The 23208-nt window shown below is 42.6% G+C and overlaps 1 protein-coding gene across 6 annotated transcripts in view; it reads right to left on the bottom strand.

Moving 5' to 3' along the window:
* The window catches only part of PATJ (PATJ crumbs cell polarity complex component), a 1201300-nt gene that overhangs the window by 950322 nt on the left and 227770 nt on the right, over nt 1-23208 (bottom strand). For all 6 annotated transcript variants that reach the window (XM_069232550.1, XM_069232545.1, XM_069232547.1 and 3 more), the window contains exon 12: nt 3993-4127. In XM_069232550.1, coding sequence (XP_069088651.1) covers nt 3993-4127 — 135 coding nt within the window. The remainder of the gene's footprint in view (nt 1-3992; nt 4128-23208) is intronic.

The following is a 23208-nucleotide window of genomic DNA, read 5'->3' on the forward strand; positions in this document are numbered from 1 at the left end:
AGAGGGTGGATCCATTAAGAGTGGAAGTAACTGTTGTTGGCATAAGAGGTGCAAACTTGGAATAGACAGTACGGAAGCCAGTTTATAAAGCAGGTATGTTGAGATTATTTAATAAATACTTGTCTTATTGGGTGCACAAATGGATAGCTCTGATTGGTCTATTTTTTAAAACAGCCAGTATGACATTTTGAGTCAAAACAAGTGATCTGGTGTGTATGCTGGAACACGTGTACTCCTTATGGGGGACCTAGGTGTGGTGTTTATGTGGCATGTGATTTTTTGAAGCAATGGTATGTTATCCGAATGGAAAGGGATTCATGGAATTACGCTAAGATGAATGGTTGTGATTTATACCACACATATTTTCAGAGTATTTTCTGAAATTATTCACAGATTTATGAAGGTGTGACCCGGAAGAATGCAGTTTAACTTTGTTTTCTGTAAAATTTCTTTTTACAAATGAACTTCTGAGGAATACGTTAAGAATGGTTTGTCGGAAATTACATTTCAACAATAATGATTTTAAGTAGCAATACTAAATGAATAATTGTGTGAAAAATGCCATGTATCATCACTTTGTAAACATTCAAGTAAGTATAGACAGTATCCATGATGATACATTGGATGTGGTTTTGAACGGATAGATTTGCGATATGGGACTGTTTTAGAAATTAAACAATATGGTATTTAAAAAGGTGATGTTAGGGGTTCTGGATTACTACTATTCTTTTTAAAAACCAAAATGACTTGCTACGCTTGATGGTGTGGTCTGTCTATAAGGATGGTTTTTAAGTGTTTTTATTGTAAATAAAAGTTTGTTTTTATACATTGTTATAGGCCCTGATGAAGTCCCATGTCGGAGACAAAATGTGTTGACTGGGCTACCATCCTACGTATTGATTATTGTAAAGAAGGATGGAATAAAACTATGTGTGTTGGAACTGTAAATGAAGAAGCAAGAATAAAGCAATTGAAAACTTTCTCAGCCTGGTTGTACACATCTTTTGATGAACTGATTTGTGGATGTTCTTTTGACCACCACCGAAGGAACTTTACTGACAAACTTTGTTTATATAAGATATAGAATTACTGGCTATTTGGGTTGCCTTTTCCTTTTTTTGATTGAGCACCTAAATACGAGTGTTCCTTTACAAAGTAGCTCAAACACCGATAAAAGAAGCACTTTACTTCAGGCCACATAAACTTCAAGGAGAAATGCAATTGTGCTTGAACAACTGCCACGTACATTATAATTAGTTTAATATGCTATACATAAATATTATTTTGCTTTGAAACGAAGGTTGTACAATTGTTGTCAGTTTCCTGGACTTTTCTCAATAACTAAATAGCATTAAAAGAGAACCAGTGTATTCACTTTCACTAGACGTACTTACCAATATCAGCTTTAAATAGTATAACCACTGAACCTTAGGTACCAGAGGTGTACAAAAGAGTAAATCATTTTTCGTTAGTTTGTAAGTACAATTCCAAACACCTTTAGTATTATTGGGTCTGAAATTGTTTATGGCACATTTGCCCTTGCAGGTAATCTTCTTGTCTTGCGAGTCAATTAAATCTATTTACATTTGTTGTTCTCAGATTTACTGATCCCAGAAGGATCAGTAATTCTGAAATACAGGTATTCTATGCCGTTCTGAGGTTTCCCCTGAAAAGTGGGGAATTGTCACAGCATTCAGTGTTTCGATACCTGATTCATGCAGTATATTTAATTTTTCTAATTTTTCCCCACCCACACATCCCTGTGAAATATCTGAGGGAGTGTTGAGGGTGGGGGTCCACAGCACTCATTTCTGGGCAGCAGCACCTATTTTTACATATCAGACATTTATGAGCGCGAGAGAGAGAAAAACAGACAAAATGGAAAAACAGAGAAAGACAGAAAAAGACTCCACCAAGGAAGAATGCAGCAACCTGTAAGACTGAGATAACCTGGCAGGGAGTGTCTGGTAGAAGACTATAAAAAAGGCATGAGGTGGAGTTAGGACAACGCAGCCTCGGTGCTCGCCGCGCCACCATTCAATTGCATCAGCTGCGGCCTTCTGAGCAAATCACTGGGCATCTGCACTCATTCTTTTGCAAGTTAAGCACTGCCTTTACCTTAGGTTTAGTGACATAATCTGACAAGGCAGTTAATCCTATTCTTTCCGTATGTAATAGTTGGTCATATGCTGTTTATTATATTTAAACCCTTTGGGGTTACCTTGGAGACTAATCTTTGCCAAATCTCTTTTGCTAGGTTTTGATTTTTAACAATGTAATTCCTTTCTGTGTTGCGCTTGAAAGTTTCTACATATTTACCTAAACCGAACCGCACTGTGCAGATTCATGCTTGAGACGAGAACTTCAGAGTATTTTACAACTAATTTCCAGAGAAGAGATTACTTTGTTTTCACCCTGTACTACCAAAAAACAGACAACACAAAAATGGATGATGATCTCTCATAGTTATTTAAAACCTTGAAGACTTCACGGGCATTATAAAACTCACTCTTCATGAAAATAGAACCCAATGTGATGACTGCTCGGCCTTTCTGGCTTGTTGGCTTCCCCAAGATATCCATTTCTGGACTTCCTCTTAAAAACCAAATTTTCAGGCCCAAACTGACAATTTTACAAATCTCTTGTTTGAGGACCTGGTTTATAAAGTTCCAATTTCGACTCTTATAGGACCTTTTGTGGAGAGTGTCCCCCTGCCCAGCAACCATGCAATGTGCACTGTCTGCATTAAGAGGAAAAAAATATAGTTTTACTTAACAGGGAAGTCTGGTAAGTGGACTACAAAAATTACATTGGGACTTTCACTTTTTTCTCCCACACTACAAGCACTTCAAGAGTGAAGGCAAACTATCAAGACAGCAAAAGGGAAAAAAAAAATTCAGGTAAAGATAACTGGAAACCACTGAAGCCAGTGAAAGAATCGGAGTGAAAACATAAAAAAGGGGCAGAATCACCAAAGCATTTTGAGCGCGGGTAGTGGTACTACAGGGGTTTTTTAAATTTGTAAATTAGCCCTAGATAAGGGTGTATTCTGTTCTATATGAGCTAACTAAATATAGCCATATTTGCCTTTTAGTCCCATTGGGGGCTCATTTGCAAAGGCATGCTACAGAAGTAGTCTTATGTATTCTTACATGCATTTCTGAATTGGGACCAATGTTTTGTGTCAGGAAAGAAGAAAAAGGGCAGAGCACAGTGCTTAGTGATCTGGTTGAAAGCAGCTACATTGTAGAATTTAAATAGTTATCAGTCCATGGTGCCAAGGGGTAGCGAAGAGGCAGGCTATCGCAGCATCAATCGCTTTTCAGCTTTGTGAAGCTGCTGCTTGCCTAACTTCATTTCACACACCTACCTTTCTTTTTAAAATGTTACGGTAATAGTGAATTCAGGACAATATATTCATACCAGTGGCATTTTCAAATTAAACTGGCGTATTCTTTTTAATTAAAAATACTTATTGTTTTCTGCAAGTAGACACATTTTTATTACATATTTGTTTTTCTTTTTTTTTTTTAAAGAATATGTCTTACTTAGGTGTTCTGGGATCAACATATTGGTGGTTCTATAAACTGTTAGTGGCTAACAATGAACATCCAATAAGGAGACATGCATAATACTGTAATAGGGATATATATTATCATGTATGTATAAATTAAAACATTAATGCCTCAAAACATAAGAAAATCTGGCTATGTTTCACTGAAGTATGGGGAGAGAAATAAAAATGGATTAAAGCTAGCTTTTTGCTAGGTACAATAAGTGAAGAGAAGTTGTAAAGCTTGCATATATTCAAATATTGTAATATCACACACTAAGTCAAAAATAGATTAAAACTGTAGGGCAAAAGACAAATGATGTAGCAGACTTCAAGGTGCTAACGTGCACTGTTATCTCCTTCTGATAGTTACTCCACAAACTTCAAGATAAGTAAAAAGAGAGGTATTTTGCGTTTGGGAATTAAAGCATGTAATTACCTGTAGCACTTAAATCCTGTTTTATTTCATTTTCGAAATTATCATTGAACTCCTGGTTTTCTTCATTCTTAAGGACAACAACAGTTTTTATTTCTTCGGATCCGGATGGAAAGGAGGATGGAATCTGTTGGGGAACTGTTCAAAGAAGAAATACATTTACTTTACAGTAGAGCCTAAGGACCGCATGCACATGCACTTGCACTTGAAGGTGGTATAGTAATTGTTTAGTTCATGGATCAGTGATGTTAGGGTGAAACGTGTCATTATGAAGTCAGACAAGTCAAGTTCAAGTTTATTAGAAAAGTGCATAGTTAATTAAAACCATTACACCATTTAAAAAAAAGAAAAACATATTAAGAGACACATGAATAGATTGCTAATATAATCCCTTAAAAAGCATTATATTTTTCGATGCAACCCCGCCCCCCAGTGCATAAAATAATGTACAGACTGGTCTCCCACTGTGCCTACAGTACTGAAGGTACAACATATTCAAACGTACAACGTATATTACAAACAAATTAACCTCAGAGCCTGCAAAACTACAGCTAAAAGGTACCAAGCATTAAAATTCTCCAATTTTTAAAACAAAACTATCCTAGGGACAATCTATTTTCTTATTCAACTCCCCTGCACTTTAACAAAAAAGTACAGACATTTGTCACCACAGTCTACAGTACTAAAAAATGCCAAGTGATAAAGTGCTCTGTTAACCTATAAAAGCATTCTGTTTTTTTTACACAAACCCCCCAGCCCACAAAGCAAAAATACAAACATCTTTAACCATACAGCCTACAGTACTGGAATTAAAGAATACCAAAATAATAAGGTACACAATTAAAGCTATCCTACATCCTTTAACCACGTATTGATCTCCAATGTACTGTGAAAATGTAGAGATACCCTAAAGTAGCTTTAATATTTAAACCAAAACTTAATTCTTGCCCAGCACTTTCCTTATAACAGAAAGAGATTTTTAAAACGCTTACACTCTACTGCCCCTTTGGGGTTCACCTTGCCTTGGTCATGCAGCTTTTCTGATGCTAGTTACAAAAATTTTGTAATCTTAGAATTTAAAATAGTATCTGATGATTTAAAACTACTAACCATTGCTTGTCTACAGGTGCACATACATCTCTGTTTGAAGGCAGCCCTTAACAACATATTCACTCATTTAACAAACCTCTACATAGACAGATCAGATGTAGCCCACACCCGCACAACCTACACAGAAAGTAAGACCTTTCCGGTTCCTAGGGGACCGTGTTAGCCCAGCCTGGCAGGTGGCTAAAACAATATTTAATAAATTAAACATTTTCCCTTCTTTACCATCCTGCCTCCAGATATAGCTGGGGTTTAAGAGTTTTACACTCATTTAATATTAACCATGAATGAGATCTAGCTGAGAGGACCACCTTAACTGTGATTAGAGATATGTTCGTCATTGTGAGGCTAATATATTTTTTTTTTAAATCATCATAAGGGATACTACTGTCTCACAAAGGTCGCACCCCCAGATCGGCCAGTCCCGGATCCAGGTGCTGCTGAGATGGTGCCAGGGGGTTCGAACTAACCTCTTCGCAGAGTGCTTGACAAAGCTGGTTCCCTGTAGTTTGCTGTAAATTCTTTCATATCTTAATGTAACTACCCTTTCTTGCTATATCTTAATTCAGATACCCAAATTCAAGCCTTATATGTGCTTGAGACAAGTTTCCTGGGAGATGGAACAGGGGCCTAAAGATTTCTGCAATGATCACATTCAAACTACTCGCATCTCTGCCTCGCAGAGCCTCGCTTCCTTAACTAATACTTGACACTAATTTAACTGCAATTACTTATAGGAGAGGCCGGTAACTGGGGCCATCTAACAATCTTTGCAATGTACGGAAGGCCAGCATCAACAACTTTCCCTTCCACTGTAAGTCAAGCATTTGAGGTAGAAACAAACCCCTTCATCAAATAAAACTCCCAGATATTTGTAAAACTTAACCTGTTCTAATACATGATCTGCAGGTACCACTTACAGGTTTTTTTTAAAAAAATTTTTACTTACTTGCATACCTTTTGTTTCTCATTTATTATCATTCCATTTGCCTTTGCGTATTCAGACAAACTATCAATAAGATGCTGTACTCCTATTTTCATTTGACTTAGGAGGATGACGTCATCTGAGTAAAGCATGTTTGAAATAAACATGTCTTCTAATTTTGGAGGGTGTGCATTCACCCTGTTTATCTTTATAGTCAGGTCTGATAGAGAGAGATTAAGCAAATATGGTGCAAGCACACAGCCCTGCTTAAGGCCTTGTTTTGTCTCTATGTTCCTCGACAAAAATGAGCTATCCCCTATCTTTACTCTAACCCAGGTGTTAGTATATAACATCTTTATAGCTTTTAGTAAACAAGCAGGAATTCCCGAATAGGCTAAGTTTTCCCAAGGCCGATTACACTGTACCAGGTCGAAAGCAGACTTAAAGTCCACAAACCACAGGTATAACGGTTGTTTTTTTTTTTTTTTTTTTTTATTACACTTGTCTATAATAATAGACAGGGATAAAGTATTAACTGCCGTCCCTGACCCTTTCATAAAACCTGACTGGTTTGCAGGGATAGTATCATTCTTAGTAGCCAAGGCTAAAAGATCCTCCTAAAAGTAAACCTGCATATTACTTTACCTCAGCTCGGAATCACTTAAAGGGCGTGATTTTTTTCATCTTCCGAGGTACGTATTGCAAGCTTAGGTGAGATTGGAGTTTGGCTCGTTTCATCATGCTCCAACTGGTTGGGGGGCAAAAACAAAAGCATGCTGGAAACTAGGAGCCGCCCCCTGTTGACACGCTGGGTGCCTTATGTTGGCCAGAAATGGGGCTGCAACCTGATGACAGATCCTGTTGGCTATTTGTACTAAGGCAAGCTGTGACCAACCTGAATCTACATGAAGCATGGGACAACAATATTGCCTTCTCTTGGGTTAAAAAAAAATTCACCAATAAGACTTTCAAACTTTACTCTTGGACGTTAGACAAAGCACACATGGCAAGACAGCGCCATGGCTGGTCAGTTCTTTAATCATATACCTCATGGTGCCCCTGGCCGTATTTAACAATCCACCTTGCAGGCACGATCAAGCACTCCTTCCTTCAAATCTGTTAGAAATGGGGGCTTTGGTTGACAGTCAGCTTACCCCCTGTTCAAGCAAGGACCCTCACTCTAGTCAGGGTAAAAGAGAATCACCCTCAGCTAACCCCTGCTTACCCCCTTGGTAGCTTCGCAGAGCAGTAGGCTTAACTTCAGAGTGCTAGGTGTAAAGTATTTGTACCAACACACACAAGTAACTTAATGAAAACACTACAAAATGACAACACCAGTTTAGAAAAATAGGAAATATTTATCTAAACAAAACAAGACCAAAATGACAAAAATCCCCCATACACAAGTCAAGTTATCAATAAAAATGCAAAAAGAGTCGTTAAGTAGTTTTAAAAACACACTAGCGCTGCTAGAGTGAAAATGTACCTGGTGTGCGTCAAAAATAACCCCGCACGGGCGGGTGTGCGTCAAAAATAATTCTGCACGGGGGTACTTGAGTCAAAAATCCAGCCGCACGATGATCCGAAAATCCCGCAGCGCAGGTTGTGATCTCCCAGCCTCCGTCAGCGATGCTGCACGTCATTTCTCCTGCTCCGTGCGTCGATTCTTCGGTCGCGTTTCCTGCGAGCGTCGTTTCTCAGCTGCGGAGCTGGCAGCGCGTTGTTTTTTCAGCCACAGGTCGGAGTCGCGTCAATCTTTTCCCTGCACTGCGCTCTGTGCGTGAATTTTTTCTGGTCTTTAGGCTGCCAGCTTCTCCTTTCAGGGTCCCAGGAACTGGGTGGGCACCACAGGGCAGAGTAGGAGTCTCTCCAGAGACTCCAGGTGCTGGCAGAGAGAAGTCTTTGCTGTCCCTGAGACTTCAAACAACAGGAGGCAAGCTCTAGATCAAGCCCTTGGAGATTTCTTCTCAAGATGGAAGGCACACAAAGTCCAGTCTTTGCCCTCTTACTCTGGCAGAAGCAGCAACTGCAGGATAGCTCCACAAAGCACAGTCACAGGCAGGGGAGCTCTTCTTCCTCAGCTATTCAGCTCTTCTCCAGGCAGAGGTTCCTCTTGGTTCCAGAAGTGTTTCTCAAGTCTGTGGTTTTGGGTGCCCTTCTTATACCCAATTTCTCCTTTGAAGTAGGCCTTTAATCAGATTTAAAGGTAGCCCCCATGTTAACCTATGAGAGGGACAGGCCTTGCAACAGTGAAAAACGAATTTAGCAATATTTCACTGTCAGGACATATAAAACACATTACTATATGTCCTACCTTAACCATACACTGCACCCTGCCCTTGGGGCTACCTAGGGCCTACCTTAGGGGTGTCTGACATGTAAGAAAAGGGAAGGTTTAGGCCTGGCAAGTGGGTACACTTGCCAAGTCGAATTTACAGTTAAAACTGCACACACAGACACTGCAGTGGCAGGTCTGAGACATGATCACAAAGCTACTTATGTGGGTGGCACAATCAGTGCTGCAGGCCCACTAGTAGCATTTGATTTACAGGCCCTGGCACCTCTAGTGCACTTTACTAGGGACTTACTAGTAAATCAAATATGCCAATCATGGATAAATCAATTACATACAATTTACACAGACAGCATATGCACTTTAGCACTGGTTAGCAGTGGTAAAGTGCTCAGAGTTCAAAAGCCAACAGTAATAGGTCAGAAAAAATAGGAGGCAGGAGGCAAAACGATTGGGGATGACCCTGCATAAGCCCAACAAAATCCATATGGGAGTTTTTTTGTCAGAGGATCTGGTCTCACCGTGGAAGCAAACTTGGCCAGATCCATTCTGCCGCCTTTGTGGTCTGTGGAATGTGGAATGAAAGTGTGTTACATTTTTTGTGTATTGTGTATTTTTGTGTATTTGCACAGCGGTTACCCTTTTGAGAAAGAAATTAGATCTTGCCGCACAGCTGTGATGGTGCTATTTAATAGGCAAAATATATAGTTAGTGGCTAGAGTCACAATATTTGTATTGCATGTTAAAGAGCTGCTCATTCGATCAGTAGAGAATTAGGAGGGTTTTCTCATTTCATTGTTTATTTATTCAATCTAAGATGGGTAACATGAATTATGGCATTCCTCATCAATGGGCCAATGTTGGGTGCTTTGCAATCCGCATTCTTTTCAGGTCTCTTATTCATAGACTGTGAGTTTTCTGACTTTGCACTGGATCATTTTAATTCTATTTATGTCCCTAACCCGTTCAAAACACTGAAGGTTTTTTGATGACTTTCACTAAAAAACAGCCATAAGCTTCAATAACAAATTTGACTATGTTGTTATTGGATCAACAGATTAGTTATTCAGACATTGCTTAAACAAAGAGATAGCATTTGCTCCAATAGCATCAGTCGACCCTTTGCACCAGTGTTTCTTATAGTTAGTAGTGGATATTTCTGCTGGGAGCGTGACTGCAAGTTTATACGTTGGATAATAATAATTAATCTCCACTCTTTGCTGACCATGAAGGCTCTTATCTGTCTTTACAATCTGATATTTTGTCATTAAACTTCGTAAACAATTGTGGAACGTACCTCTGATACAAAGCAAGAGGCCGAAGGTGGGATGTCTCGCTGATATCGTCCATTCAGGAACCCAAGATTGGACTCCAGATTGTTTAACAAAAGAAACTGATTTGGCATCTGTAGAACCAGAGCCAACAGCACCCACTGATTGAAGTTGACTTTCCCACAAAAGATCCTGTTGCAAAATGTGTTTTTCTCTATCAAAAGGCCACAACAATTTCATATTGAAGACACCGACCACTAAATCCTCTGGAGCAACAGGGTCTTATAAACTTGTTAGTATTATTTCTACCAATTTTGAAGTCATTTAGCTTCTTAGAGCGTTAGGATGAATGTAAAAATTAATTACCAGTAGTGGCCTTGCAATCCCTATGTGCCAGTTCAGCAGTTTAACTGCAAGACGTTTACATTGTCCACTTTTACCTGCCTGCTTACAGTACATTTTTAACCCAACTGCTATAAAAGTTGCCAAATCCCTCCTTGGGTGCCCCAACTTTTTCACTGTTTGTGCGGGAGAATAAAAACCTATAAACCCACGTATTGTAAAAGATTGTGTAGCCCAGGTCTCCTGCAACAAAATACTTTGAAAATCTTTTAATAGACTAGTTAAGTCCTTTTGCTGATTACTTGAATTCACCCAATTGATGCCACAAGACTACAAGTTCAGTGATTTTTGGTTTACTCTTGCTCCGCCGGATCTTAAACATGGACTATATGACTGTCAGGGACAACGACCTTCTTGGAGGGCGGCTGTCAGCCACCCTAAACTTAGATGCTCAAGGTTAAGCTTATTTTTGCTTGGCAGTAGAAAACAAACCTTTTCCATTTATTAGCATAACAATGCCTTGTTGTCGGTTTTCTTGCTTGTTTAATGATTTCCATACACTCATTTGAAAGGTTTAGGTAGCCAAATTCTAAGACTTCAGGAGCCAGATTGCTAGGTTGAGTGATGCTGGATTGTGTGTCTGATCCGCTGTTTGGGTTGTGTTAACAGGTCTGGTCTGTTTGGGAGTTTGATGTGAGGTACTACTGAGAAGTACAACAGTGTGGTGTACCACGGTTGGCGAGCCCACGTTGGCGCTATGAGTATAAGTTTGAGTTTGTTTTGACTCTGTTTGTTGACTAGGAAAGGAATGAGTGGGAGAGGGGGAAAAGCGTAAGCAAATTTCCCTGACCAATTGATCCATAGAGCATTGACCTTGGGCTGAGGGTGTGGGTACCTGGATGCGAAGTTTTGGCATTTTGTTGTGTTGCTAACAGATCTATGTCTGGTGTCCCCCGGCGGTAGAAGTAATCCTGTAGAATCTGGGGATGTATTTCCCACTCGTGAGTTTGCTGGTGATCTCGACTGAGATTGTTGGCTAACTGATTGTAACTGCATGGTATATATTGCGCTATCAGGCAAATGTTGTGAATTGCCCAATGCCAAATCTTTTGTGCTAGGAGGCATAGTTGTGACGAGTGTGTGTCCCCCCTGTTTGTTTAGATAGTACATTGTTGTCATATTGTCTGTTTTGACAAGAATGTGTTTGTGGACTAAAAGGGGTTGAAAAGCTTTTAGTGCTAGGGAGACCGCTAGTAGTTCTAAGTGATTTATGTGTAGTTGTTTTTGTTGATTGTCCCATTATCCTTGTATATTGTGATTGTTGAGGTGTGCTCCCCACCCAATCATGGAAGCATCTGTTTGAATAATGGCGTGAGGCACCGGGTCTTGAAATGGCCATACTTTGTTTAAATTTACAGGGTTCCACCATTGAAGCGAAGAGTGTGTTTGGCGGTCTATCAACACTAGATCCTGAAGTTGACCCTGTGCCTGCGTCCATTGTTTTGTTAGGCACTGTTGTAAGGGCCACATGAGTAGCCATACGTTTGGGACAATACCGATGCATGAGGACATCATGGCTAGTAGTTTCACGACAAATCTGACTGTGTACTGGTGAATTTGGTTGTATGTTTGACACCATAGTTTGAAACGCTTGAACTCTCTGTGGGCTTGGAGTGACAATTGCTCTTTGTGTGTTGAGTGTGGCTCCCAAGTATTGTTGTAGTTGGGATGGTTGCAAGTGAGATTTTTGGTAATTTATAGAAAACCCTAGTTTGTGTAGGGTATTTATTACATATTGCTTGTGACTTTGACACCGGTGTTGAGTGTTGGCTTTTATTAGCCAATCGTCGAGATATGGGAATACGTGCATGTGATGTCTCCTTATATGAGCTGCTACTACAGCGAAGCATTTTGTAAATACTCTGGGCGCTGTTGTTATCCCAAAGGACAATACCTTGAATTGGTAATGTTTGCCCTGTATGACAAATCTGAGGTATTTCCTGTGAGATGGATGGATGGGTATATGGAAATACGCATCTTTTAAATCCAGTGTTGCCATGTATTCTCCTTGTTTTAGTAAGGGAACTACATCTTGTAGTGTGACCATGTGGAAATGTTCTGATTTGATAAAGCGGTTTAATGTCCTGAGATCTAAAATTGGTCTTAGTGTTTTGTCTTTCTTGGAAATAAGGAAATATAGGGAGTAAACCCCTGTTCCTTTTTGGTGGTGAGGTACTAGTTATATGGCTTGTTTTGTTAATAGGGCTTGTACTTCTATTTGTAGCAGGTCTAGATGTTGTGCCGACAGTTTGTCACTTTTGGGGGAACATCTGGAGGGAAATGTGTGAACTCTATGCAGTAACCATGTTGGATAATTGATAGAACCCATGTGTCCGTGGTTATGTCTGACCAATGTTTGTGGTATTTTGTTAATCTTCCCCCTACCGGTGATGTGTGCTGGGGAAGTGTGACATTGAAGTCACTGTTTGTTACCGGGGGTCTGCTTGGTAGGCTGAAATTTTCCCCTTGCTCTTGGGAATTGTCCCCTGAATGAACCACGAACCCCCCCTCTCTGTTGTGACTGGTAGGTGGGTTTTGTTTGAGAGGTGGATTCCTCTGAGGGTTGCTGTCTAAACCCTTCCCTAAATTGTGGCTTTCTAAATTTCCCCCTATACTGGGAAGAGTAGAGCGCGCCCATGGCTTTGGCCGTGTCAGTGTCCTCCTTAATTTTTTCGATGGCGGTGTCCACCTCCGGCCCAAATAGTTGCTGCTGGTTAAACGGCATGTCTAACACCGGCTGCTGTTTGAAACCAGAACTTCGTAGCCAGGCATGCCTCCTGATTGTGACTGCCATGTTTACATTTCTTGCTGCGTTATCGGCTGTTGTTGGAGATGGCTTGTCCTTCCTCAACCACCTGCTGAGCCCGTTTCTGATATTCTTTCGGTAGATGCTGAATGATATCATTCATTTCATCCCAGTGGGCTCGGTCGTAACAGGCGAGGAGGGCCTGTGAATTCGTGATACGCCATTGGTTGGCAGCTTGCGACGCCACTCTCTTCCCCGCTGCATCAAATTTGCAGCTTTCTTTATCAGGAGGTGGTGCATTCCCTGATGATTGCGAGTTTGCCCGCTTCCTTGCGGCTCCCCCTACTACAGAGTCCGGAGGGAGCTGCTATGTAATGAACACAGGGTCCGACAGGGGTGGTTTATATTTTTTTTTTTCCACCCGCTGTGTGATGGCCCTTACCTTGACCGGCTCTTGAAAGACTTGTTGTGCATGCTTAAGCATAGGCAGGCTTTGATATGACGCATGCGTGGACGCCAGGGTATTGAAAAGAAAGTCATCCTCCAATGGTTCCAAGTGCATAGTGACATTATGGAATGTCGCAGCCCTGGCTATTACTTGTGTATAGGAGGTGCTATCCTCTGGAGGAGATGGCTTTGAGGGGTAGCACTCAGGGTTGTTGTCTGAAACCGGTGGGTCGTAGAGGTCCCAGGGATCTACATCTTCCTGTGTTTGCACAGTATGTGTGGGTGACTGTGCAGTTGGCGTGCCAAATGGCGTCCTTGTCCTTTGTGGCGAATGTGGTGGCAATATTTCTGGTGAGAAATGTGGAGTTGGTGACTTTTCTCTAGCCACTTTTGCTCTTGGCTGATCAGTTTCAGTCTCTGCCTGTGTGTGAAAAGCCAATTTCCTTTTAAATTTGAGAGGAGAGATAGTTTGAATTTTTCCAGTATCCTTCTGGATCTGTAATCTTGGTTGACTTTGATCAAACTCCTCCACATCCAACTCCTGTTCAAACCTGTGCCTCTCTTTAAGTTGTTTGGAGAGCCCATGTTCTTCTGTGTAAGAAGTCTTTTTCGGCTCCAAATCCGGCTTCCTCGGCACCGAAATACCCATGGTCACGGTTGGCCTCAGCTCCGAAAGGCTCTTTCGAGGCTTAGTGGTTTCGACCAGTCGATGTCGACTTTTTTCAACACCGGTTTCTCGACTCAAGTCGGAAGACTTTGGCACGATTTTGGCCTTTTTCGGTGCCGAAGATGTTGCTTGGTCACCGCTCTTTTTGTGAGTCGAGCCATGGCCTTCAGGCAGTGGCGTCCCTGAGGCCTTTTGCTTTTTTGGCTGACTTTGGGGTTGGGTCGGGGCAGGCGTACTCACTTTTTGGCCCGCTGTCGGCGGTCGGTCTCCGTCGGAGTCGTCCGATTCCGTTCCCTGGATAGAGATAGCCATCTCCTCCTCTTCGACGTCGAGGTGTTGCGACGATTTCGACGCCATCTGTAAGCGCCTCGCCCTCCGATCTCTCAAGGTCTTTTTCGACCAAAAGGCCTTGCAGGCCTCGCAGGTATCCTCCCTGTGCTCCGGTGACAGACACAGATTACAGACCAGATGATGGTCTGTATAAGGATACTTGGCATGGCACGTCGGCCAGAAACTGAAGGTGTTCCGGTCCATGATGCTTCGACAGGTGTGGTCGGGCCGACCAGGCCTCGGCTGGGTGCAGAAGCCCCGAAGGGCCACAGAAGCAGTTGTGTCGTCGTGACGATGTATCTATAGGAAATCGGTCCCGAACACAACAATACCGACGGATTCTCAATGATTTGAATACTTTCCCGATTCGAATCACGGAGCGAAGAGGAACACATCCGAACCCGATGGTGGAAAGAAAACAATCTAAGATGAAGTCGATGCCCATGCGCAATGGAGCCGAAAGGGAGGAGTCACTCGGTCCCGTGACTCGAAAAGACTTCTTCGAAGAAAAACAACTTGTAACACTCAGAGCCCAACACTAGATGGCAGGAACAGTGCACAGCATGTGTATCTGCAGATACACATGCCATTGAACATATATAATATATATATATATGTGTGTGTGTGTGTAAACACACACATGTATAGGCACACATTCACACAGTTATGCAAAAAAAGGGACAAGCCAGATATAAAAGTGAGTATAAAGTCATTAGTCCTTCTCTTAAGTCTGACCTGTCCCGGTTTTTGCTCCTCAAAATCTGGTCACCCTATGTTAAAGGGTTTAATAAAAGTCGGTGACAACACTAGACACGACGCAATAGCCCCTGGCCATTACATCCTCACGGTAATAAACGTGAACAACGCACAATCATTAATCAACGTGGATATGGCATAAGACATACTTTCTCTTCTACTGCTTTATAGTGAACTAAAGTTAGTTAAAAATACAATTACATTTCACACAGCTGCTGTGGAACCGGGATTTAGTCTTGGCGTTGGCTCATCATCCTGTGTTTCTCGGCAAATTACTTAATATTACCGTGCCTACCGAAAATGAATGCATGCATGCTTCTGTGATGTAACCGGTGCTCATGTAAAGCGCTCCTTCGGGTCGAGTTTACAGTACTTAGAAAAACTGAAAAAAAAATACGCTCTGCCACATTCGTTGTTTTTAAGACCACAAAAATATGCACATTTTTAGCGGCACTGCAAGCAAATTTGCTTATTGTGCCAGTCCCAAAACTAGCATTTTTTATTTGTTCTTTTACGGTAGAGATATTACACAAGTTCTGACTGCCCAGACCGGCACCCTCTCCACTCAAATTAAGGTGACCACGTGGAAGTCATTTAGATGTTGCCAGGGGTGTGACCCCCTGGGTTGCCATCTGCGACCCCTGGCTTCAGAGGTGGCAAAAATCAGTGCCAGGAACTCGGTGTCAGATCGTCCTTATGGACGTCAGTTGGGGCTCAGCTCACTTTGTTTTCTTTCATTTTTTTTTTTATTACAGTCATAGTGAAAAATAAAATATTATTCACTATTAATGTGAAAAAAACGGGACTACGCCATTCCATAGCAGCTAAGGTAAGTAAAACTGCTTTTAAATGTATGGTGTGTGAACGAGTGAGAGTGAGAGTGTGTTTATGTGAGGGAGTGTGTGTGTGTGTGTGTGTGTGTGTGTAAGTGTGAATTTGTGTGTATGTATGTACGTGTGTGAACAAAAGTGGAGGTCAAAGGACGCGTAATGTTACTTCCACCACCACCCCTGGTATTTTGGTTAACTGACGCCCGTGGGTGACTATTGGTATTTATTTCCTGGTGCATTAAAACCACAGCACTTGCCATTCCATTGCCCCCGTGAATCATGATTATTGTACTCCGGTGTCTACCGCACAAATCAAACTGTAGGAACTGAACTGCAATGTTACAATTACCGCTATTCATGATCCTCCTAGGTTCGTCAAGACCTTGCCATTCTTTTGAAATAGAAAAGACTAGCCAAAACGGAAAAAACTGAAATAAAAACAGGTAGGTGAGAGTGGCACAGGTAAAGGAAAAACAAAATGTGATAAAATACTGCACTCAGCTTAATTTGAGGCAGTGGCTGCCGATGGGGGCCACGGCACTCATTTTAGGGTACCGGCACTTATTTTCCGTTAACAGACTGTCTGCCAGAGCAAGGGAGATAAACACTCAAAAAGGAGGGAAAAAAAGACAGAACAATCATTTGCAATGCAATGGGTCTCGCGTTTGCAAACTGAACTTTTCTTGCCACTCTAACTGAAAATAAAAAAATAAAATTGTTGACATAGGCAAGCCGATTCAAAGCGCCGCCGTGAGCGTGAAGAGAGAGACAAAGGGAAAACAAAGTTCGTTTGCAGTCAAAGTTGTCGACAAAAGTGCAATTATCCATGTAACAGAGTCTACGGCCAAGGCAGTAACAAAAACACCCTAAGGAGGGACAAACATAAAGCAGTTAACAATAGTAACAAAGGATTTTTGTAAGGCAAGCTCATGTATGAGTGACAGTGATGGGCGTGCGGTGCCTGTGGCTAAAAGCCCAGATACATACCAACCCGTTCTCGACCTAAAAAAATAAGGACAAATACAAAAAGCAGGGATGAAAAAGAACATGCAAACGAGTGATTAAAGGGACAGAGAGTGCTTGGAGGTGGATGTGACAGCATGAGGTGGAATCAAGACCACACAGCCTCGGTATTCGGCGCCCAGGCCGTGTATACCGCCGACCGTGAGCTAATGGGGTGAACTCTGAGCCTTGTCACTTCTTTTTTCTAAAAAAATCAAGCAATCCTCGCGCGGATGGGTTCTCAAGCACCTATTAGTGAGAACACACTAACTGAAACACTTTCTAAACGGGGCTAAAAGGGTAATTACGTTATTTCGGAACGATGCATGCATGCCATGCCCCCCAACATTCCCAACCATTACTGCCAAGTAATGAGCACACAATTCTAAAGTAATACAAGGATCACTGAATTGCACACGTCCTCCTACGGCACAGAGTTTAACCAAATATCACGGATTCATCAAGCAGATTTAATACACCTTTGTGTTACCTATTAACAGGCCAAAATATGTTTTTTATACGCAGTCCACGTGTACTTTCGAGCAAATAGGCAAAATGTTGATGGAATAGTATCAGAAACAAATCGATTGCATTCCTGACAATTGTTCATTTACACTCATTGTCTCGTCTTATATTTCACAAACTGTCCTATGTATTAGAGCCATCACACCTCATCACATTCAGTTTCTGCACCACTGTTTGCTTTATCCTACACACAATGGTTTCATTTCACAAGGTACCTGCCGTAGTCCATTTTGATTCTTACAACTTATCATCATTTTGAATCCGTTTTCAAAGCTGGGAGGGCAACCATCCGTGCTGTGCACGGCCTACGGCCATGTGCGCCAGAGGTTGCGCCCAGGGCCTAATCTTCCATCAGGTCCTGCACCCAACTCTCCATAAATGGAGAGCATTACCCCATTTTTGTTTTTATTACTTTTATTATACGTATTTATTTATTTGCTTTTGGTTTGCAATCCCTAAATCTGAGTTTGCGAACCATAAAGGGCTTGCGGTCACTGCACATTACTTTTCTTCAATTTATTTACTTTTTCATTTTGTACAGTTCAAGTGGATTTTGCAAACCCTGACATTACATTTCACAGAGTCCAAATGAGGGTTTATGGACTTGCATCACTCTTCATAAACCTACTGCACTTATGGGCCCTTCTTGGGCTGCACCCATCCCTGCAGGGTTCATGAAGCCAGTCTAAGTCCACAAACCCAAGAGGTGGAACAATAAGTGTCCAAATCCCCTGCTTAGGCTCATCGGAAGCCTAAGACTTTTCTGCAGACCTCATAGGCTCCCCACCCCCGGTCCATGAACCCTGTGGGGTAAATGTGCGTTTCATTTCGCACATGGGTGGCCATTTTGGGAGCCAGTACTTGTGGCAGGAATATAGTGTGTGCTTCCCTTAGTCCCTTTTGGCGCTCCTCTTTTTTTTTTGTTTTACAGGATACTGGGACTGAACCAGTGTGCTGTTATGGCATCAGCAACAGAATATCTTGTGTTGCAGTTTGCAAGCCTTTGGTGTGCAGGATTAAAATGGACAAGGAGGAGGAAAAAGCCATTAGGTCTCGCATATACAAGAGCTCTTGGCTTTGTTTTGCCATGTTCTACCCCAGTGTGGCTCCTGTTCAGCATTGATAAAGGTTAGTGGTGTGAAGTGTCAAAGCGGAGTGGGGGAGTAGAGTGTCAGTGTGGATTTGTCTGAATGCTGTGGAGTGAAGTAGGAGGAGTAGAGAGTAGTAAAGTTGAGGGGAGTAGGATTCAGTGGCAGAGAGTCATGCAGTGGCGTGGAATAGGGTGGAGTGGATTGAGGCAGTGGGGTGGATTGGAGTGGGGTGGATATGTAAGGGGTGGATTAAACTGAAGTGGGATGGACTGAAATGGGGTGAGGTGGATGGGGTGGATTCAAGTGGGGTGGATTTAAGTGGGGTGGATTGGGTTGAGTGGGTGGTTTGGATTGGAGTGATAGGGCTAGGGTGGGGTGGATTGGACTGAGGCGGGTCTGGACTGGATTGGGGTGGGGTGGATTGGGGTGGGTGGGGTGTGTTGTATTGGATTGCAGTGGATTGGTCTGGGGTGGATTGGAGTGGGGTGGATTGCACAGAGGTGGGGTGGGGTGGATTGGAGTGCAATGGGGTGGATTGAACTGGAATAGGGTGGGGTGGATTGAACTGGGATAGGTTGGGGTGGATTGTATTGGGCTGGGGTGCATTGTAGTAGGCTGGATTGGAGTTGAGTTGAGTGGATCGTGTTGGAGTGGGGTGGATTGGAGTGGGATAGTGTGGACGGACTGGAGTGCGGAGGACTGAACTGGGATGGGGTGGACTGGATTGGGGTAGAGTGTAGTGGATTGGAATGGGGTGAATTTGAGTAGGGTGGAGTGGACTGGAGGAGGTGAATTTGGTTGGGGTGGACTGAATTGAGGTAGGGTGGACGAGACTGAGATGGATTGGACTGCGTGGATTGCACTGAGGTGAGGTACATTATATTGGCATGGGGTGAATTGTAATTCAGTGGGGTGGACTTGAGTGGGGTGTATTAGATTGTGGTAGAGTGAAGTGGATTGGACTGAGTGGGGTAGACTGGATTGAGTGTGGTGTACTGGGGGGATTGGATAGGGGTGGAGGGGATTGTGGTGAATTGGTCTGGAGTGGGGTGGATTGATTGGAGAGTGGTGAACTGGATTGAAGTGGGATAGATAAAGGTGATTTGGAGTGGGGTGGATTTGACTGTAGTAGGGTTGATTAATGTGGACTGGATTGGACTGAGTGGATTGGATTAAAGTGGATTGTACTGGTGTGGGGTGGATTGTATTGAAGTGAGGTGGATTGGGTATCAGTGGACTTGATTGGGGTTGGGTGAATTGGGTTGAGTGGGGTGGGTTGGATTCGGGTGGGTTTGACTGGAGTAGGGTGGATTGGACTGGGGTGGGATGATTGGACTGGGGTGGGATGGGTGGTCTGGATTGGAGTGGGCTGAGGTGGGTTGGATTGGGCTGAGGTGGGTTGGATTGGGCTGAGGTGGGGTGGTTTGGGGTGTGGTGGGTTGGGTGAGGAGTATTGGATTAGAGTGGGGTAGATTAGACTCGGTTGTAGAGGGTGGATTGTGATGGAGTGAAGTGGGGTGAATTGGGATGTAGGTGGTTGTACTGGGGTGAGGTAAAGTGGATTGGATTGGAGTGGGGCAGACCGCTTTGGATTGGATTGGGATGTATGGCATTGTAGTAGGGAAGGTTGGTATGGGGGAGGTCGTTTTGTAATAATGTGGGCCGGATTGGAATGGGGCAGGTTGAAATGGATTGGAGTGGGTCAGGTTGTTTTGGATTGAAGTGGGGCAGGTTGAAATGGGTCAGATTGTTTTGGATTGGAGTGGAACAGATTGGAGTGGGGCAGACTGTTTTGGATTGGAATGGGCCAGAATGGAGAGGGCCGGATTGGAGTGGGGTGGGGTGAATTGGGATTGAGTGGGGTGGACTGGATAGAGGTGAGCTTGAATGGAGTGGGGCATATTGTTTTGGATTGGAGCGGAGCAGACTGGAGTGGGACAGACTGTAGTGTGGCACACTGGGGTTGGGCAGATTGGAGTGGGGTGGATTCGAGTGGGGCAAATTGTTTTGGATTGCAGTTGGGCAGATTGCAGTGGGGCAGATTGTTTTGGACTGGGGAGATTGTTTTGGATTGCAGTCAGAAGATTGATTTGGATTGCAGTGAGGCAGACTGTATTAGGATGGATTGGAATAGGGTGGATTAGGTTGGTGTGGTATTGACTGGATGGGACTGGGGTGGATTGGAGTGGGGTGAATTGGGATGAGTCGGGTGGACTGTATTGGGGTGTGGTGGATTGGACTGGAGTGGGGCATTTTGTTTTAGATTGGAGTGGGGCAGAATGGAGTGGGGCGGACTGTTTTTGATTGGATTAGGGCGGACTGTAGTGTGGTACATTGGAGTGGGGCAGATTGTTTTGGATTGTAGTGGGGCGGATTCAAGTGGGACAGATTGTTTTGGATTGCAGTGGGGCAGATTGTTTTGGAATGGAGTGGGGCAGATCGTTTCGGAGTGGTGATAATTGTTTTTGATTAGAGGGAGCGAATTGGAGTGGGGCAGATTAGATTGGGGTGGGTTGAGAAGAGTTAAGTAGTGTAGTGACTCCTAGTTCATTTTAATGGGACAACAGGAGTTAGCTTAGTCTCTGGCTTGCAGACTCGCGCCCCGTCACCTAGTGACTTTTAACCTACTTAGCTTGCTCTGTCTTAGCCCATTTAATTATTTAATTCTTCTAAGATGGCTGCCGTGTTTATAGTTAGGCCACATGTTATGATTTACATTATCAGTGTCACCGCGCTAAGGCGTCAAGATCAAGCAACAAAGACAAACAAACAGTAGGTGTTAACACTTAAGGATTTTCCCTCTTTATACTTTCGAGGGATTGTTTACATTAATTGCCGTCCTAAGCATGTCTGTTATCTATTGTTTGGGAACTCACCTACGTCAGGGGTCCTTGTAGATCTGTATAAATACATCGTACTTTAGACATATAATCAGAGGGATTCCGACCAGAGGGCATCGCCACCATCGCTGATATCGATGCTGCACGTCGTCTTGACGCTGACCCAGTCTTCGTGTCCCTGCAGAGTCTGAGAAAGAGACCTCATTCCAAGGTAACAAGGATTGGGGGCTCCTCTCATGGACATGGCATTGGCAGATTAGGTTTAGCAAACCTAGCTCTCCTTTAAGTAGGAGGTTAGGCTCTCACATTAGGGTATTAGGGCATATTACATCTCGTATGTCTTTCTTATGCATTGCAAGATGGTGGGGGTCTTCGTAACAATGACTCATTTTCACAATTCTGTATCTTGCATTATTCATTATCCTAATCATTGTAGCCCATGCAACTTTTCGCAAATTGCAGTTATGTTAAATAAAAACTATTGAAACTTTACTGCATCTTTGTCATTGGGGTGTAATGCATGATAATGTGTGAAAACATAATTTCAGAGATTACACATAATAAAGAAACACTGTCGCTTTGCAATATTTCGTACAAATTAATTGTCATTTTTTGCAAACAGCGCCTACGAGCAAAAACAAAAGAAAACATGAGTGGAAAGTGAGAAGAGAGGACTTGGCAAAATTAAATAAAGTTAGCTTTAAAAAATAAAACTTTGCAATTTAGTTTGTCCTACTGGGAAAATTTTTGGCAGTCACAAGCCTTCTGTTTGCAGGGCACTAAAACTTTAATAATAAAAATAAAAAAACAGTACTTCAATCACATTGGGGGCTGCGGAGGGGCACTAAGTGAGTTCAATCAATTAGTGCTTGGTCCCTGCTCCACACAGAAGAACAGAAATGATGCCAGGAGTGCCTTGACGAATTACGAGGCTGTAAAGACGAGTGCCACGCAAATCAACAAATGGTGAGCTACAAGGCAGACTCCACGCCGTTTACATAACACAACAGTCTTGCAAGTGAGACGCATGCACCAGCGCATGCACTCGCTGGCTCGACCCCAAACATTTTGCTAGTCCAATGGGAAGACCTTTATTTTTTTTATTTGGGTCTATGTGCTGTCCACGAACCTGGGACAAGGGACAATTTCCCAAAAAATATTGAACACATTTACACCAAACCAAGCCAAGGCACGTATCTAATTAAAGTTTTAGTTTCATGCCAAGGAGGACGTAATTCAGTTCAGCAGTTTTCTGCTGTGGAACAAAGATTCTCAGAGGAGGTGAAATAGAAAAAGCCACTTTTTTGACTCTTACTTTATTTCCACCCTATGACGGAGCTGCACAAAACTTGCTATGCCAAATGTGAATCAGATTTTTTTTTAATGTTTTGAAATGTTTCATACAGATTCGTCAAACAGCATTAAAGCTGTCAGCAAAAACATTTTGACAGAAACTGACTTGACAGAGGAAATCGAATAGTATAATTTGCAGGAAACATATTTATCGTGATGGTGTATCAGTGCACTGATTTAACCTCTAGCATCCAGTTTCTGGTTGAATGCCTTTGTTTGGAACAGCTACAGCTGATAAATCTGCATAGTAATAAAAACATATGCAGACATGCATTTCGTAATATACCTTATAGCCCGCTGCTGAGGGTTCTACTGGTTGTTAATGGTCCTGAACCCAAGTTGTAGGTGAGGGCCTATAATGAGGTAGAGAGCCTTTAAGAACTGACATAGCCTGAGGTAAAAGGTTTATAAGGCTATTAGAGCATTCCAGCCACTAAGGGTAGAATTTTCTAAATTTAAAAGGGGGAAACATGATGACAAACATTGGAATGTTGACGCTTCAGGCTTATACCAGCCATTATAAGCCCAAAGCCTCTTCATTGTCTTCAATGGTGCTCTCAACATTCCAGTGTTCTAACATACAATATATGCCACTGAGAAGACAGGGGATGTTGAAACCCTCTTAAGGCTAATA

This window comes from Pleurodeles waltl, chromosome 4_2 (genome assembly GCF_031143425.1).
Source record: "Pleurodeles waltl isolate 20211129_DDA chromosome 4_2, aPleWal1.hap1.20221129, whole genome shotgun sequence".
NCBI classification, from domain to species: domain Eukaryota; kingdom Metazoa; phylum Chordata; class Amphibia; order Caudata; family Salamandridae; genus Pleurodeles; species Pleurodeles waltl.